We start from the raw sequence: 17,363 nt of genomic DNA on the forward strand, positions 1-17,363 counted from the left end.
ATTAAATTTAGACCTCCTATCCTTATAAATAAATATTTCTGTAGGTATACTCTCTTTTTTTCTGAGACCCCAGCCCTATCTAACAATAAATTCGTCTATTTATTCACACTTTTGTTCTTGCCTTGCTCATCGCAGCTGCGACCTGCGAGACTGAAAATTAAATTTAGACCTCCTATCCTTATGAATAAATATTTCTGTATACTCTCTTTTTTTCTGAGACCCCAGCCCTATCTAACAATAAATTCGTCTATTTCTTCCTTCTTGACCAATCAGAATTGTCCACCGCCAATTTTGTTTTCGCAAATTCTCTTTTCTCTTTGTAATTGTTGCCAGCTCAAAACCCGGTCAAAATAATAGTTTTCCATTTTTCGAACTTTTGTCGCGCATACTTTTTTCCTTGAATACATTTATTGTTTCATACTTTCCTACCTAATACTAAAAGTCGTGAATACTTTTTGTTTTCACACTTTTGACGGGTTCCCGTATTTGATTAGGTATACACCAATCTTATATATATAATTCTCCTGTGCGTTTGTTTGTGACCCTACTCCTTCTAAACGACTTGATAGATTTTTCTGAAATTTGGTGGGGGTGATAAGGTCCATCCGAGACAGGTTTTGTTTTATAATTGGACCCAGTAGGTGGCGCTGTTGTCAAGTTATATGCAAATTCCGTATTTGGGGTCGAATGACTGAACAGATTTTTGTGAAATTTTGTGTGTGCGATAAGGTCCATCCGAGACAGGTTTTGTGTTATAATTGGACCCGGTAGGTGGCGCTGTTGTCAATTTATATGCAAATTCCGTATTTGGGGTCGAATGACTAAACAGATTTTTGTGAAATTTTGTGTATGCGATAAGGTCTATCCGAGACAGGTTTTGTGTTATAATTGGACCCGGTAGGTGGCGCTGTTGTCAAGTTATGTATATGCAAATTCCGTATTTGGGGTCGAAAGACTGAATAGATTTTTGTGAAATTTTGTGTGTGCGATAAGGTCCATCTGAGACAGGTATTGTGTTATAATTGGACCCGGTAGGTGGCGCTGTTGTCAATTTATATGCAAATTCCGTATTTGGGGTCGAATGACTGAACAGATTTTTGTGAAATTTTGTGTATGCGATAAGGTCTATCCGAGACAGGTTTTGTGTTATAATTGGACCCGGTAGGTGGCGCTGTTGTCAAGTTATGTATATGCAAATTCCGTATTTGGGGTCGAAAGACTGAATAGATTTTTGTGAAATTTTGTGTGTGCGATAAGGTCCATCTGAGACAGGTATTGTGTTATAATTGGACCCGGTATGTGGCGCTGTTGTCAAGTTTAATTCAAAATCCGTATTTGGGGTCGAATGACTGGATATTTTTTGTGAAATTTTGTGTGTGTGATAAGGTTTGCCCCAGACAGGTTTTGTGTTATAATTGGACCCTGTAGGTTGCGCTGTAGTCAATTTATTTGTGCTCCACATATCAACCGAACCGAGTGAACCGGAAAAAGTTTAACACATTACAGGGCTAAAATTTGAAAACAAATACTTGGAAAGGCGGAACGAAGTCCGCCGGGTCAGCTAGTACAGATATAAAAGTTCAGAATTTATTGGAAGCGATTCAGACTGTTTTATTGGATTTCAGAATGAGTAAATCCTTGAGTGAAACAAATCGAAAACGACATAAGTATCAAGTTTTATAAGTTTGAGGAAATGTTCCAGTATGTACTAACTTTTTGTTAAGACTGAGTACTAAATGGCTGACTTGGTACTTATGTGAAGAAATTGGCCGTTGGATAGAAAAATAAATTATTTGACTTAATTAATTAATTTAAAAAGCTGAGCTGATTAGAACCGAATGAGAGATTTTGATCAGCATACGTTTTATAAATATAGCCTAGTCAAATAAATATCAAATCTAGAAAGAATGCTAATAGTCAGTTTTGTTTTGTAAATAAATTTGTTTGGACATTCTATAACTTACCTTAAAAGTCTAGAAAAATCTCACGTTGACAAGTTCCAATTTTTAATGTCCAACTAAATTAAAACATATTTTGGCATGTTTTAAACATGAAACAGAATTTAAATTTTTATTTTTGGCGATTTGCAAATCAATCTTTTGATGTATTTACAAAATATGAAGTCTAGCGTTTTAAACCCAAATGCCATTTGAGACTCCTTTATTTCTCCTATTTTTATGTAAATCTGTTTTTTAATTTTTGTCGGAAACGTTGTAATACAAAGAAGAAGAACTAAATTATCATGGCAGTTCTAATATTCGTTCGAAATTGAAAACGGAAACGAAAATTGAATCCGTAGGGATTGAAAACGGTTGTTCTGATTTCCATTCGACTTTTTTGTTGGAGAATATTGTTTTCCGGTAGAAAATTGCTACCCGGATTGAAAAGGGCAAACATTTGTCGCATTGTAGAACCGTCTGTTTTTCGAAACACCTATGAATCCGCAAAATGTGTTCGAATACGCAATTCCAAAACGAATAATTTTTAATTTTAAATAAAAAAGTGCATTTTGTTTGCCATCATTAACTGCATTTTTAATGAACTTTAACACAAAATAATATTCTCATGTTCTAATTGATTTTTTATTATTTTTTTTTCTTTCAGACCAATTTTAGTACTTAAATGCGAACAAGGTTTCGTAGGTTATAGAACACCTGGCAACCTTAAATTAGAATGCAATAAAGCCACATACGAAACAATTCTAGTGGAACGAGCACAAAAAGGTTTGGTACACCTCAAGGCACACAGTGGCAAATATTGGAGAATTGATGGTGATGGTATCTCTGTTGACTCTGACATTCCTGTTGATGGTTTCTATTTGGAACTTAGAGAACCAACAAGAATTTGTATTCGGTAAGATAAATACTAATTTCATCAAATGAGACCCTAAAATAATTTTGAATTTCTTTATAGAACATTGGATGGCAAATATCTTGGTGCTACCAAAAATGGTGCATTTAAATTAGTTGAAGATGGCACTGACTCAGCCACACAATGGGAATTTTAAATAAACTCCATAATCAGCCAATGCCCTTGTCCTTTGAAAGTCATATATAATTGAGAAGAAGATGAAAAAAAAAAGAAAGAAAAAACTCCTTAATTCGAATAGGAATTTGAATTTTTCTTTAAATAGTTATTAAACACTAAAGGATTTTCTTATAAAAAAAAATATAAATTATAATCATTAAAAATATCATTAAATAATTTCACGAGCATTAAGCGGATACCCTTGCAATATATTTAAAAAACAAAAAAATAAAAATAAAATAATAATTAATAATTTTAACTACATTTTATATATTTTTATACAAGAAAAATGATGAAAGAAGAAACAAAAAAATAAACATCCGCACAACAGAAAACTAAGGAGAAAAATAGTATTTTATACATTTATACGATATTTTAATTAAAAATAAAAAAAATAAAAGCACTAGGAAAACTCCAAAACTAAACTACTCCATTGCCAAATACTGAGAGTAGACCCAAGAAAAAAAAACTCATGCAAATAACTAAATTTTCTTTATATTATTTGTATTCAATTAAAACATTAAAAATCTCTTGCTCTAGTGATTTATTTGAATTTTCTTTATCAAAAACTTTCTAAATGCATGCAAACATCTATAATTAATTATAAAAATATAAAAAAAGAAGAAGAAAATAAAAATTTATTATATACATCCATTGAAGTGGGAAAATAAAAAAATATTTTAAATTAAAATCTAAGAAAGAAGGAAAAAAATCTAATTACTTAATGGCTGGTAAATTTTTTATTTGCATAAAGCCAGGCGCCTTTGCTGCTTATAATATCTTATTTTTAATTTTTTTTAAATATATGCGTCGAAAATATTTTTTAAACTACTCACTCACACACACATTATATTCCTATAAATTTAGAGACGACAAGAAAAATAAATAAAAAAAGAAATACAAAATAAAATAAAAAAAAATAAATTTTAAGATAGAGATCAAAACTTCTAATCACTTTATTATATCAAAACAAAAATTGCTTTTTTCGTTTTATTTTTTTGTTTTGTTTTTGTATACCTTTATTTTTATTTTTAAATATTTTATTTTACTACAATTTTAAAAATATTTTGCTCTATTTTTTGTTGTTATATTTAGCTCCTTTTAATAATAATTACATATTTGTGCAAAAAAAAAAACACATTTTTCTTCCCTTTCGAAATTATTTATACATATTATATTATATTTATGAAAAAAAAACTCATTAGAATTTTATTTTTTAATTAAACTATGTGCATTTTTCGCATAAAGAGAAAAAAGAAAATAATGAAATTAATTTATATATATAAACGTAAAATAGTTGATATCAATAAAATTAAAAAAAAAAATACTTATTGTATAATTATCCCCAAATGTGTGTTGAAAGTTTTATTTTTAATTGGAATGTTCTTAGAATGGTTTGCGATGTTTTCAAGTTGTTATAATAATTGTAACATTGTTATTGTTTTTGTTTGGAGGTAGCTAAGATCTAAGAAAATTTGCGGTCGTAACGTTTATTCACTTCATGGCATAGTGAGGGAGATCATTGGAAAAAGTTATCCACGATATGCATTTTCAGATGGAATTTTTTTCCCAATTTTGAAGATGATTCGTGATGCAATTTTTTTTTGCGATAAGGTTGTGAATAAACAACTGAAAGTTTATTCAATAAAAAGGAATGTAAAACGAAAAACGCGAAAGCTAAAACAATAATAAAAATACCTCAATTTCGCCACCATTATCAGGAATCAGGAATATCGACTTCGTATTCCATGATCAGGCGCAGATTGGCTTTGGTTTTTGGAGCCTTTTCGTGAAAAAATTACCTTATTTTTCATATTTCATAAGGGTTTTCGTGAGAATTATGAAAAGTAAATCAGAATCTCTTTACGAAAACACTTCCAAGCCTTATTTAAATGTGATCAAATTTGAGTTAGTTTTTGCAAACTTTTGTTAGAAAAGAACAAATTATAATTCATTGTGCCAACTAAAAGATCTAAAATTAAATACTAAAAAAACTCGATGGCCCATAATTATGAAAATGGACTAATTCACTTTTAGCATGATTTCAAGAAAAACTAATTTAATAATTTTATTTAAACAATAAATTGAAACAATTAAAGGAATAATAATTACGTCTATTTACTGCAATTGCTCTTTTAAATGAAGTTTAAAACTAAAATTTTAATCGAAACTTAAGCATTTAAGTTCTACATTAATCCTTATGTGACAGTTTACTCAGAATAAAAATAGGGAATTAGGGTTTATGTTCAACATAAATTATTTAAGTTTCGATTCAGCAAATGGCCCTTAGACCACTTTCATAATTAAGGGCACATATGTACATTATATTGTCATCTTTTATTAATTTTAAACTAGTCCTTTGGTGCAGCATCCCATCTATTAATAGAAATTTGAATAACAATTAAACCATTTGTCAGGAACTGTCAACAAAGGCCGAATCAATCTCAACCATAGAACAATTAACATTTTCAATTAAAAAAAAATACGCATACACCGCAGTGACCCTAAATTTCAAACTGCGAATATTAATTAAAAAACTGTATCGCTCACCAAACATAAAAACCCGAAGACCTTTGTTGACCATTTTTTCAGTCTTTAATTGTTTATTCGAACGTCAGAAACCTTTATTCGTTGATGCGGCCTACACCATCAGCCTGTATTTCTCAGTTAAAAAAAACCATGAATTAGAATTTTTAATGTCTGAAGCTTTTATTTTTCTTTACTTATAAATTTTATTGATAAAATAAGTAATCCGTTTCTTTTTATTGCACAGGACTCAATGCATGAGCGTAGAATGTCTTCTCTTCTCCAAGACCTCGCTTAACAACATGTGGAATCTTTTTAGGGACCATGCTATAAATTAAATATTAAACAAAAAATATTTATATTTTATTTTATCACTTGTTTCGGGGGCCTACCTTATACAATCAATTATGGGACAAACTGATACACATAAAGTACAACCAGTACAATCATCCGTCACAAGAGGAATATGAGTTTCTGGATCAAATTTAATAGCTTGATAGCCGGAATCAGCGCAGGTCATATAACATTTGCCACAGTTTATGCATAAATCCTGGATAAGCAAAAATTATAAAATCATTTTAAATCTTTAAAATAAGGTGTTTGAAAAATACTTACATCATCAATTAAGGCAACAGCTTGCTTCTTGTTATCTAAGCTCTTATATGTTCCAATATGAGGCAACGAACGTCCTATAATATCTTTAACTGTTGGAGCAGGCTTAATTTCCTTATCTCCATTCAGAGTAACTACATTATTATCATCTAGCTTCCACATTGCACCCTTTTCTTGGCGCATATTGTGCATAATTTCTTCACGTTGTTCCTTTGCAGGTCCCAAGAATCCCAGGGTCTAGAAAAATAAAGAAAAGGTTTGCAACTTATAATTCGAAGCGATCAATTATTCTACTTACTTTATTGCCTTCACCGGTCAAATGAAGCACTGGCTTTCCCTTTTGATGCTTCGAAATTGGCGGCGACTGTCCATCCCAGAATTGTGAATTCTTTGGAGGTGGATTAGCCTTCAAGTAGAGCAAAGCCTTTAGTCCGACACAATAGTCTTCGATCAAGGTGAAATCTTGATTTTGAACAGACGAGCAGATTTGTAACACACTTGCACCACAATGAAGAAATTGCAATGCCACTTCCGCTGAATCAATGCCTCCAATACCTAGAATAGCAAAGCCAGGAATTTTATTGGCTATCGAAGAAATAGCTCTCAGTGCCATTGGGCGTGTTGCATTGCCAGACACTCCACCGTAGGTTGTCTTTTTATCAGCGCCCACAGCAGGCCAAGGTGTAGCATCAGCTTTGAGACTCATAAGACCTTGAACGGTATTAATAGCTGAAACTCCATCAGCATTTCCACGCTTAGCTGCCAATGCAATTGATACGATATCCGTTATGTTTGGAGTCAGCTTCACGAAGAAAGGAATCTTGACAGCTTTCCTCACCCATTTCGAGATATTCTCAACCAAAATTGGATCTTGACCGCAAGCTAAACCCATTCCCGATTCACCCATTCCATGTGGACATGAGAGATTCAATTCGAGAGCATCCGAACCACAAGCTTCGGCCTTAGTTGCCAATTCAACCCAATCAGCCTCATTATACGAACACATTATGCTGGCAATGATAATCTTTTCTGGGAAGTCTTTCTTAAGTTCAGCAATTGATCTGAACCAGTATTCGGAACGTTTTTCCGAAATTAACTCAATATTTAAGAAGCAACCTTGTTGTGGGCCATAATTATAGCCAGAGGTTGTTCCTCGAACGATTCTTGGAGAAACATTAGTCACCAAGTCCTTATCGAGACCAAATGTTTTGGTAACAACAAATCCCCAGCCCTGTTCAAATGCACGACGAATCATGGCAGCGCTTGTAGTTGGTGGAGCTGAAGCTAAACCAAATGGATTCTCGAATTTAAGTCCGCACATTTCTACAGAAATGTCAACATTGTCAATGTCTGTGTAGAAGAGTGGCAACTTTGGAGGTGTTGTCAATGGAAGTCCCTAGAAATATTAAAGGATTCATTAATTCAATTCAATTCAATTAAATTCAATTCAATTCAATTCAATTCAATTCAATTCAATTCAATTCAATTCAATTCAATTCAATTCAATTCAATTCAATTCAATTCAATTCAATTCAATTCAATTCAATTCAATTCAATTCAATCCAATTCAATTCAATTCAATTCAATTCAATTCAATTCAATTCAATTCAATTCAATTCAATTCAATTCAATTCAATTCAATTCAATTCAATTCAATTCAATTCAATTCAATTCAATTCAATTCAATTCAATTCAGTTCAGTTCAATTCAATTCAATTCAATTCAATTCAATTCAATTCAATTCAATTCAATTCAATTCAATTCAATTCAATTCAATTCAAACTCATATCAAACTCAACTGAACCCAAACTGAACTCAACTCAAACTCAACTCAAACTCAACTCAACTCAAACTCAACTCAAACTCAACTCAAACTCAACTCAAACTCAACCCAAACTCAACTCAAACTCAACTCAAACTCAACTCAAACTCAACTTAAACTCAACTCAGACTCAACTAAACTCAACTTAACTGAAACTCAAATTCAAACTCAAACTCAAACACAAACTCAAACTCAACTCAATTCAACTGAAGTCAAACTCAACTCAAATAAAACTCAAACTCAACCCAAACAAAATTAAATCAACTGAATTAAACCCAACTCAGCTTTACTCAACTCAACCTAACTCAACTCAACCAAACTCATCTAAACTCAATTTAATACCTGTAAGTAGCAATGCATGTGCCAGGCGGCAGTCTTTCCATCGTTCACAGACTCAACGGTCGTGTTGGCCACACCAGCTAGATCTCCGCCACAAAAAACGTTCTTCAGTGAACTCTGCATGGTTGTGTAGTCTATTTTAGGCAAGCCCCATCTGTCCAACTCAATCGGACTTAAAGCGTTAGTAGCTTGAATTAAATCAAAATTAATACAAAGCTTTGAAGATTTAGATTAAATTCTCACTCTCAGGGTTATAAAGTCCCGATCCAAAAGCCGATATAACAAAGTTAGCCTTCAATCTGGTGATTTGTTCCTTGTCTTCAACCCATTTATCATTTTCGTCTTGTTCAGTGCGACAGAATTCCATTGCTGTAATCTGAAAACAATAATTAGGAATTTAGCAATTTTGAAGGCGGTCTTTTAAAGCTTCTAACCTTGTTATCCTTTACAATGACCTTCATTGGCGACAAGTACGGCATGAATTCGCATTTCTCTTCCCTAGCCAATTCAGCCTCTTCTGGCACAGCTCGAATGCCTGATGATCCCTTTCGGAAAACTACGAATACCCTTTTAGCTCCACATCTCAAGGCCGATGTTGCACAATCAAAAGCTGTGTCACCAGCTCCCAAGACTATAACATTGCCATATAATTCGGGCAAAGCTTGACTTGCTTTACATGCGCATAGTCCCGGTTTACTTCCATTAGCCACGAGTGGAAGGAAACTCTTTGAAGTATAAAATCCAACAGATTCATCAAGACCTTTAAAAATGGGATCAAGTTTGGGTTCAGGTAATCCAATTCCAAGGAAGACTGCATCAACACCCGATGAAATTAGACCCTTAAAAAAGTAATAGATGATTTTAGACTTGACAAACAAAAAATCTAAATCTAGCCTACCGAAACGGTCAAGTCTTTGGTAGATAAAGATCGCCCAGTCTCGAATTTCACCCCAAGATCCTTGACTAATTGAATTTCAAAATCAACCACTTCGACTGGCAGACGATATTGTGGGATTTCAGCTGAGCTCAGACCTCCTAAGTAAGAACGCTTTTCATAGATGGTTATATCTTTGTAACCTAAGCGTCCTAGGAAAGTCGCACAAGACAATGAAGCCGGTCCTCCACCAAGGAGGGCAATTTTCTTGTTTGGCTGTGCCAATGGCTTCTGGCCAGGTGGAACGATCTGTTTGACACCCATTTGCTTGAAAACATCTGTGGCATAATGCTGAAGGCCACCAATGTTGATTGGTCCTTCTTCAGAGGCCTGCAAGTTGCAGCCACCAACACAGAGGTCGCTAGTTGGACAGACCATTCCACATGTCAGTCCAAGGGGATTGTCAGAGAAAATAGCCTTTGCAGCTCCATAGTAATTCTGAAAAGAACCATCAGTATTCAGTTCTGACCTTTTGAAACAAAAGGAGAGGTCTGTACCTTATTGGCAATGCTGGTGATAAAGCTTTTTATATCCAATTGAGTGGGACAAGATTTCTGACAAGGAGCATCAGCACATTTCAAGCATCTAGCAGCTTCTTTGAGGGCACCACGTTCCGATAAAGTTGTATGTTTGACATCTTCAAAGTTGTTCTTCAGTTTTATTGGAGCCTTAAAAATTTTGATTTTTTATATAGAACCGTTGGAAGTTATTTTGAATTTTGAAAGTTTTCATACTTACCGAACAAGAGTGATCGGAATTTCTCTTCCATTGTTTTTTGATAACTTTGGTATTTGAAGTTGGAACAAGTGAGCATTTGCTTTTTACTCGTGGATTAAGGCTTAATAAGTTCTAGAAAAAAAGAAAATACTTTAAAATTAAGGGCTAAATTGAAGTTAAATTTGAGAATTTACCTCGATGTCGGGAACTTCTTTGCTCAATAATGCTGGTGGACTCATTTTGTTTGGTTAATATCTAAAATGATTACTTTATTTTAAGAAAAAGTTAATACAAAATCGTTTTGAAAAAAAGAAGTTTAAAGTAAACGCTGATTTAATATGTTAAGCTTGAAACAGGGTTTAATCTGAAAACAGGGTTTAATCTGAAAACAGGGTTTAATCTGAAAACAGGGTTTAAATTGAAATGCAACGTCTTTGAAAACATAGCTCATATTAAAACTGAAAATGATCCTCATCTGTAGAAAACATGTACGTCTACTTATTGAATAGATAATAATATTGACAAAAGCTTCAGGTTTTTAGATTAGAGTTAAATACAGGGTGTCCCACAGTCACCGCCCCAAATGAAAACCATAGATTCCTGAGGTCATTTGAAGTCGAAAAACTTAAGAGGTAATTTTCTCTTTTTCGTCCCGTTTTCGAGTTACCACGGTTTTTATGATTTTTGCTCTCTTGTCCTTTAACTGGCCTTATCTTTGCCAAACTACGTTTGATTTGAAAGATTTTTCTTACAACCTATCAAGAATTTATTACAGTTTAAGTTTGTCTAAAAACTTTTTTTTCTGCATATATATAAAACGAAGAAAATTGTGTTTGATGCGAAATTGTGGAGAAACGGTTGTCCGCAGAAAAAAAAGTTTTGAGACAAACTTAAAGTGTAATAAATTCTTGATAGGTTGTAAGAAAAATCTTTCAAATCAAACGTAGTTTGGCAAAGATAAGGCCAGTTAAAGGACAAGAGAGCAAAAATCATAAAAACCGTGGTAACTCGAAAACGGGACGAAAAAGAGAAAACTACCTCTTAAGTTTTTCGACTTAAAATTACCTCAGGAATCTATGGTTTTCATTTGGGGCGGTGACTATGGGACACCCTGTATATTGCATTTTTTTTAATTTTGACCAAATTTAAAACAACAGTTTTATTTAAAAAAACAGACAAAAATTTTAAAAAATAAAATACTTATTTGGATATATGTAGGGTTACAATCTTCAAATAATTAGCCAATGCCTTTGTATGCATTCATCGTTTTAGAATAATAGGCAAAAAAGGACATTTTCGATGCTCCTTTATTTTCTCAAAATATTTTCTTCAATAATGCGGCCACATTCATAGTTGTTATTTAATTTAAGCTGGAGTTTTTCCAATACTTCAAATGGGATAACTTCGAGATTTTCTTAAAAGAAGCTTAAACAGTGTCTATGAATACGCCCCAATGTGTATTAATCCAGTACAGTGAGAATAGACGAAAAATTGTCAAAGAAAGGAACAAAATTGTAACAGGCTGATTTTTGGTATAGAGCTTGGCGTTAGGGTGGTTTATAATCTGTGAAAAGTCCTGAAGTTTCCTCTGTCCTCTAGTCCCATTATAATGAGTCAAAGGTCAAAACATTTTTTATTTTAAAAACGGTAGGTTTAAGACAAAAATTATGTTCTACAAAATTGTAACTGAGGTTATTTAAAAAAAAATTGTCATATAAAGTTCTTTGTATCACTTACCGTTTAGACATTACAACATTTCAAAGTAGAGTTAATTATATCACTTCAAACTCTCATAATGTATTTCTTGATAATTTTATATTTTTGTTATTTTAATCAAATTACATGGAAATGGGATACTTTGAAATGTTGTAATGTCTAAACAGTAAGTGATAGAAAAAACTTTATATGAAAATTTTTTGTAAAATAATCTGACAACTCTGTTTTAAGCTAAAAGGTCATCAGAAAGGTTAGGTATGGTATTTATGTGATCTTTCAAGGAATATTTTTGTTGAAAAAAAAGAAATGAATTTATTAAAAAATAATTGTTTTTTTAATATTTTTTAAATTCATTGCCAAAACAAAATATGAACTATATATTTATGTAAGTACGCCTTAGTCAAAAAACATCGAACGAAGATTGAGGCGCTTTTATATTTGAAAAGAAATAGGGTTTATAGGAACGCAGCACACTGGGGCCTAATATATGGGTATGGGAGGGATGCCCAAAAGTCCATTTCTTAAATTATAACTTTTACGTTTTTTTTTTGTTTTATTTCGTGAGTAGGTATATGTTCTTGACTATCTATTTCTAAGCTTTATATCATGAAGTAAGCACAACAGCTGAAAAAGTGAAGCATCAAAGTGCAAAGTTTGATACCAATGATTTCATCCAGTTTTAGTGGTTAATCATAGATATTATAATTTTTTTCTTCGTATTAAGTGAAAATAAAAATAACTAAAAATTATCAGCTATGGGCCAAAATAAGTAGAGTACCCTGAAGTGTTTTTTAGAATTATACCTTTTAAAATATCAGAGATATTTGAGGCTAAAGTCGGAGGTCTTTTTTATTTCGAGAAATTATCGATTTTCATGAAAATGCGCAAGGTTCTTTTAAAACTATTGCCTGTTTATAATGCATAGGGGTACTCTTAACATAAAACTGAACTCAAAAGTAAAAGCCTTCTGCGCATTTCCATGAAAATCGATAATTTCTCGAAAAAAGACCTCCGCCTTAAGCCTCAAATATGTCTCTTTTTTTTTTTTTCTTTCTTATTTCTTATATTAAAAAACATAAATGGAGATGTATGTCTAAAAACTTATACATTTTTGAAAATTATTATTATTATTGTTATAATTGTTTAATATTTTTTCAATTTTGCTTTTATTTTTTGTAATTTTTAATTTATTATATTTGTATACTGTTATATTGTCATAAACACATATATGTTCTGTAGCTCAACTCAATCAAATTTTTAAGCTTCACTTGCTATAAGATAATTTAAGTCTTAATGTGTAAGCATTTAATCGAAATAAAAACTATAGGTAAACTATAAACTATATTTTAAAAGGTATAATTCTAAAAAACACTTCAGTGTACTCTACTTACCTTGGCCCATAGCTGATAATTTTTAGTTATTTTTATTTTCACTTAATACGAAGAAAAAAAATATATCCATGATTAACCACTAAAACTGGATGAAATCAATGGTATCAAACTTTGCACTTTGATGCCTCACTTTTTTAGCTGTTGTGCTTAATTCATGATATAAAGCTTAGAAATAGATAGGGAAGAACATATACTCATGAAATAAAGCAAAAAAAAAAACGTAAAAGTTATAATTTAAGAAATGGACTTTTGGGCATCCCTCCCATATAGTAGGCCCCAGTGTGCGCTGTTGTTAAGAGATTAAATGAAGATTGAAGTTGATTCCGCTTTTCATAAATAGAAAGGGTAAGATCAGGGGTGCCTTTGATGATGAAGTTAAAAAAAGCTAATAGTGGGAACTTCGTTTTTCAAAATGAGAAGGGATAAGAGCACCTTTCTAAAAGGCGAATAAAATTGAACAAAGATTGGTAGGATACATAATAAGGGAGCTTTTTGGCGCTCCTTGTTTCTTCCGCGGTGAGCTACGGCCCAGGCTGCCATAATAACCATGAACCAAAAAAATTTTGTTTTTCAAATATTCAATCTGAAAGGAGGTTTCCTCGGGAGAAATTAAAATTAAAATCTAGAATTTAAAAACTTTTGTTTTTCGAATAGCATTTGTATCACTTTTAAAAAATCCAAAAATGTGTTACTTCTCTATAAAAATTTTCTTTCAAAATTGGCTAAGTCGCTTAGATACGAGGAATTCTTGAATAAAAAAACGGTTCTATGGCTGGTGCAACGTGCAATTACTAAAAGTATATAAATCGAAAAATAGGGTCTTATAATTTTAATCAAAATTAAAATTATGACCCTAAAGGCTTTAGGTCTGTCTTGTTTTTTAATATTTCGTCGACGTTTCGGACGTGATTACACCCTTCTTCAGGACTCCCTAAAGTAAAAAATGTTTATTCTAAAAATACTAAAAAATCTAACTTAAAACCTATACTTACAATATCTTAAAATAATTTCTTAAATTTTTATAAAATTCTTTGGTATCTCTTTTTACTTGCGATATAGGTACTATATATCAAGTTATGCATTCGTACAAAAAAAAAAAGTTGAGATAACATTTTTCCATGACATTACGATGGTAGACAATGCCAAAAAAGTGGGTCCCGGAAGTCCGTCTGTCTGTCTGTCTGTCTGTCTGTCTGTCTGTCTGTCTGTCTGTCTGTCTGTCTGTCTGTCTGTCTGTCTGTCTGTCTGTCTGTCTGTCGGTCTGTCTGTCAGTCTGTCTGTCAGTCTGTCTGTCTGTCTGTATAAGGAGCTACAGCCTAAACGGATCGACCGATTAATGTCAAACTTGGTATGTAGCGTTATTTGGCGACTCTCCAGAGTTGTTTTTGGAATTAATTTTTTTGGACCAAAAATAACGGTACTTGTCACATACCGATTTTAGTAAAATTAAAATATCTCGAAAACGGCTCTAACGATTTTGTGTAAAAAATTCAAATGTTAGTTTTAAGCTAAGGTCTATCTTTCAATGAAAAAATTTTTTTTTGAGAATCATTATTAACGGTACCTGCCATAGAACCGTTTTTTCAAATCCGATTATCTCCGAAACTGCTTATTCGATTTCAACGAAACTTTTTGTGAAGAAGCATTTATATAATTTAAATATAAGCCAAAAATAAGATTTTGAAAAAAATAATTTTTGGATTTTTAAAAAAATTTTGAAAATTTTATTTTGAAAAATCAAATTTTCGAAAACATGACATTGAATTTTTTTGAAATTTTGGTTTTAGATGTTGATTAGTGATTTCTAAAGAATGGCATACTAATTTTATTTTAAAACTTTTTTTCCAAAAAATTATTTATAAAAAATTAGTTTTTTAAAAAACGGCTCTAACGATTTTGAAAATTTTTTTCTAAAAATGCACCTTAATATATCAAATAAAATTGCATACTTGTTTTGTGGGGCGATTTGATTTCAGATATTGTTTTATTTTTTTGAAAAATGAATTTTTGTTTTGTTTTTTTTTTTTTTTTTATATACCTACATTTCCCAAGTTTCTATATAAAAATTCTTAAATATTTAAGCAACTTGTACTCTAAGAGCAAGTTCGTGCGACCCAGTCGTGCATTTTATTTTATTTTGTTAATACATATTTCAAAATTCAAAAAGACGTTTTTTTCGATTTTCAAAATAATGAAATCTAAATTTCGCATATTGATAAGAAAATCAAAATTTAGTGGTCTTTTTCAAGGCTTATATTTTTTTAAGATGAAAATCTTCTTATTTTTATGATAACATGAAGATGTTCATCTTAAATTTAAGTGGATTTCCGCTTAATTTAAGACGGAAGTCATCTTCGCAAAAAACCATGCAGAAATCCAGAATCAGAAATTTAATTTAAGGTAGTCTTTTTCTCCGTGTGTAGGTACATGAGATATATTTTTCAAAATTATATAATAATTAGGTATTATCTTCGTTAGTTTTTTTTTTTTTTGAAAAAAATAATCTGCGATACTAGATTGTGTTCTTCTGGTAATTCCAAAAAAATTGTTCTTGAAAACTAATAAGAATAAGGCATGATAATAAACGATAAGAAAATTTTTTCGAAAGCAAAAAACATAAGCACCTACCTACTTACAAAAAATCACAAATTAAAAGTGTTAACAAAATAATTGCCTTTTATCATACCGCTACAATACTAAAAACCCCAAAAAGTAAACATTCTCTTATACACCCCACTAATGATTTATTATCAAATACCAAACATCGAACTTCGAACATAATAATTATTATGTAATTGAATTCAAAACATACAAAAAAAATGTCACTTTCCATTACTTTCACGGTTAAAGTAGGTACTTATGAGTCTCAATCAAAATAAACCCATAAAGATAAGATATGCGTAACGTGTCGATATTTTTTTTTTCTTAATTTTATTTTTAAATAAATAAAATGTAGGTGTGTGCTCATCATAGTAATAAAATAAAAAATAAAAATACAAGATTCTCTTATCAACAACTGAAAATTGAAATTCCATATTAGAGAGAGAGCGAGAAAGATTGGCAAGACTTGCATTGAAATAGTTGTATTGCCATATAAATACCTACTCCTACCCTATTAAATACCATGTTACTGTTAGTCGATATGTTGGTATGTTAATATATTAAGTTTTGCATTTGTCAGGTATTATATTGCCCAGATGATGGATAAAATTTAAACTTGTTTGGTATACTAAATTAAGGAATATCTTTTTAAGTTACCAAGAGTCACTAAGTGTCACTTAAAAAAAGAAAAAAAACAATTTTTGTATGCAAATTAACGCCAAGTAGGTCCCAAATATTAGGAACAAGCATTAATCTGTGTATCACCACTTTATCAGTCAAGGTTATGAATATTTTTTTCATTTTTGGCTTTTATCGCATATTTCACAGATATTTCCACTTTTCTGAACGTATCTTGTGATTAAATCAAACAAGTTCATGAACTTGTTTTTTTTTTTTTAAACAAATTGATTTGCTCTAGGCGTATAACAAATAAAGACTCTATTACCAACATAAACGATCAACAAAATGGGTCATCAAAAAATGTCTTCACACTCGATATCACATTCAAGTATCTATCATTTTGAACTACTCGTAAGTATCTATCAATTAACTGCGAGTGTTTGTCTTAATCAAATTCTATTACTTTTACTTTGAATACAAAATTAAATTTGATTAAAAAAGCCATTAAAATTTATTTATTCATACGAAAGCAAAAGTTTTTTTTTTCGAAAAAAAAAGCAAGATCAAACCTTTTAGAGATGAAAAGTATTTGCGCTAGATACACTTAACGACTTTTTTTTTCGATATAGATTTAGATTTTAGATTTTTTTCACAGAAAAATAATATTTTATATAGAATATATTTAAGTAGATTGGTCTTCGCACTGGAAGCGCCAAACTGAAACTAAAGTATAGAGCTTGTTATAGCTGAGCATCGCTGAAACAAGTTGGTTGGAATAAGCAATTATTCAAAGTTCTACATAGGAGGTATTTTGTATGTCTTATCTATAAGCTTCAAAAAGTAGGTATAGAAAAGTTATAGTCGACAAGTGCTATAGTTAATTCATAATATAAAATAAATTGATTGATAGAAAGAGATAACAGCCACTACACTTAGAACTTGCAGATGTTAGGGTGCTTTGGGTAGATTTGGCGATGGAGCTTGAGTCTTATCAAAAATAAATAATTTATTCATTCTTATGCCTTATTCCGTGACCTTTCTTTATTAAATAAATTTT

At 31.3% G+C, this 17,363-nt stretch overlaps 2 protein-coding genes across 3 annotated transcripts in view; one reads left to right on the forward strand and one right to left on the reverse strand.

Moving 5' to 3' along the window:
* The window catches only part of LOC129908695 (protein singed), a 39,346-nt gene extending 36,060 nt beyond the window's left edge, over window positions 1-3,286 (forward strand). For both annotated transcript variants that reach the window (XM_055985392.1, XM_055985393.1), the window contains exons 6-7: window positions 2,605-2,853; window positions 2,914-3,286. In XM_055985392.1, the coding sequence (XP_055841367.1) occupies window positions 2,605-2,853; window positions 2,914-3,007 (343 nt within the window). In that variant the 3' untranslated portion in view covers window positions 3,008-3,286. The remainder of the gene's footprint in view (window positions 1-2,604; window positions 2,854-2,913) is intronic.
* A 2,425-nt stretch (window positions 3,287-5,711) lies between these two features.
* LOC129910322 (dihydropyrimidine dehydrogenase [NADP(+)]) lies at window positions 5,712-17,021 on the reverse strand. The gene is made up of 12 exons (XM_055987657.1): window positions 16,876-17,021; window positions 10,172-10,232; window positions 9,999-10,109; window positions 9,758-9,928; window positions 9,225-9,698; window positions 8,761-9,165; window positions 8,570-8,702; window positions 8,330-8,514; window positions 6,464-7,561; window positions 6,169-6,402; window positions 5,946-6,103; window positions 5,712-5,880 (listed from the first exon to the last, which is right to left on the reverse strand). Exons 2-12 carry the CDS (start codon window positions 10,214-10,216, stop codon window positions 5,790-5,792), a joined length of 3,105 nt encoding a protein of 1,034 aa, XP_055843632.1. The 5' UTR covers window positions 10,217-10,232; window positions 16,876-17,021; the 3' UTR covers window positions 5,712-5,789.
* Between the last annotated feature and the right edge of the window lie 342 nt (window positions 17,022-17,363).

The sequence above is a fragment of the Episyrphus balteatus genome, chromosome 2 (assembly GCF_945859705.1).
Source record: "Episyrphus balteatus chromosome 2, idEpiBalt1.1, whole genome shotgun sequence".
Lineage (NCBI taxonomy): Eukaryota > Metazoa > Arthropoda > Insecta > Diptera > Syrphidae > Episyrphus > Episyrphus balteatus.

Excerpts from the sequence above, each read along its gene's own strand:
- LOC129910322 (XM_055987657.1), bottom strand. The coding sequence starts at position 10,216 with ATGAGTCCACCAGCATTATTGAGCAAAGAAGTTCCCGACATCGAG. Across the intron at positions 10,110-10,171 it reads AAGAAGTTCCCGACATCGAG|AACTTATTAAGCCTTAATCC; the intron begins GTAAATTCTCAA and ends CTTTTTTTCTAG. Across the intron at positions 6,104-6,168 it reads CTGTTGCCTTAATTGATGAT|GATTTATGCATAAACTGTGG; the intron begins GTAAGTATTTTT and ends TTGCTTATCCAG.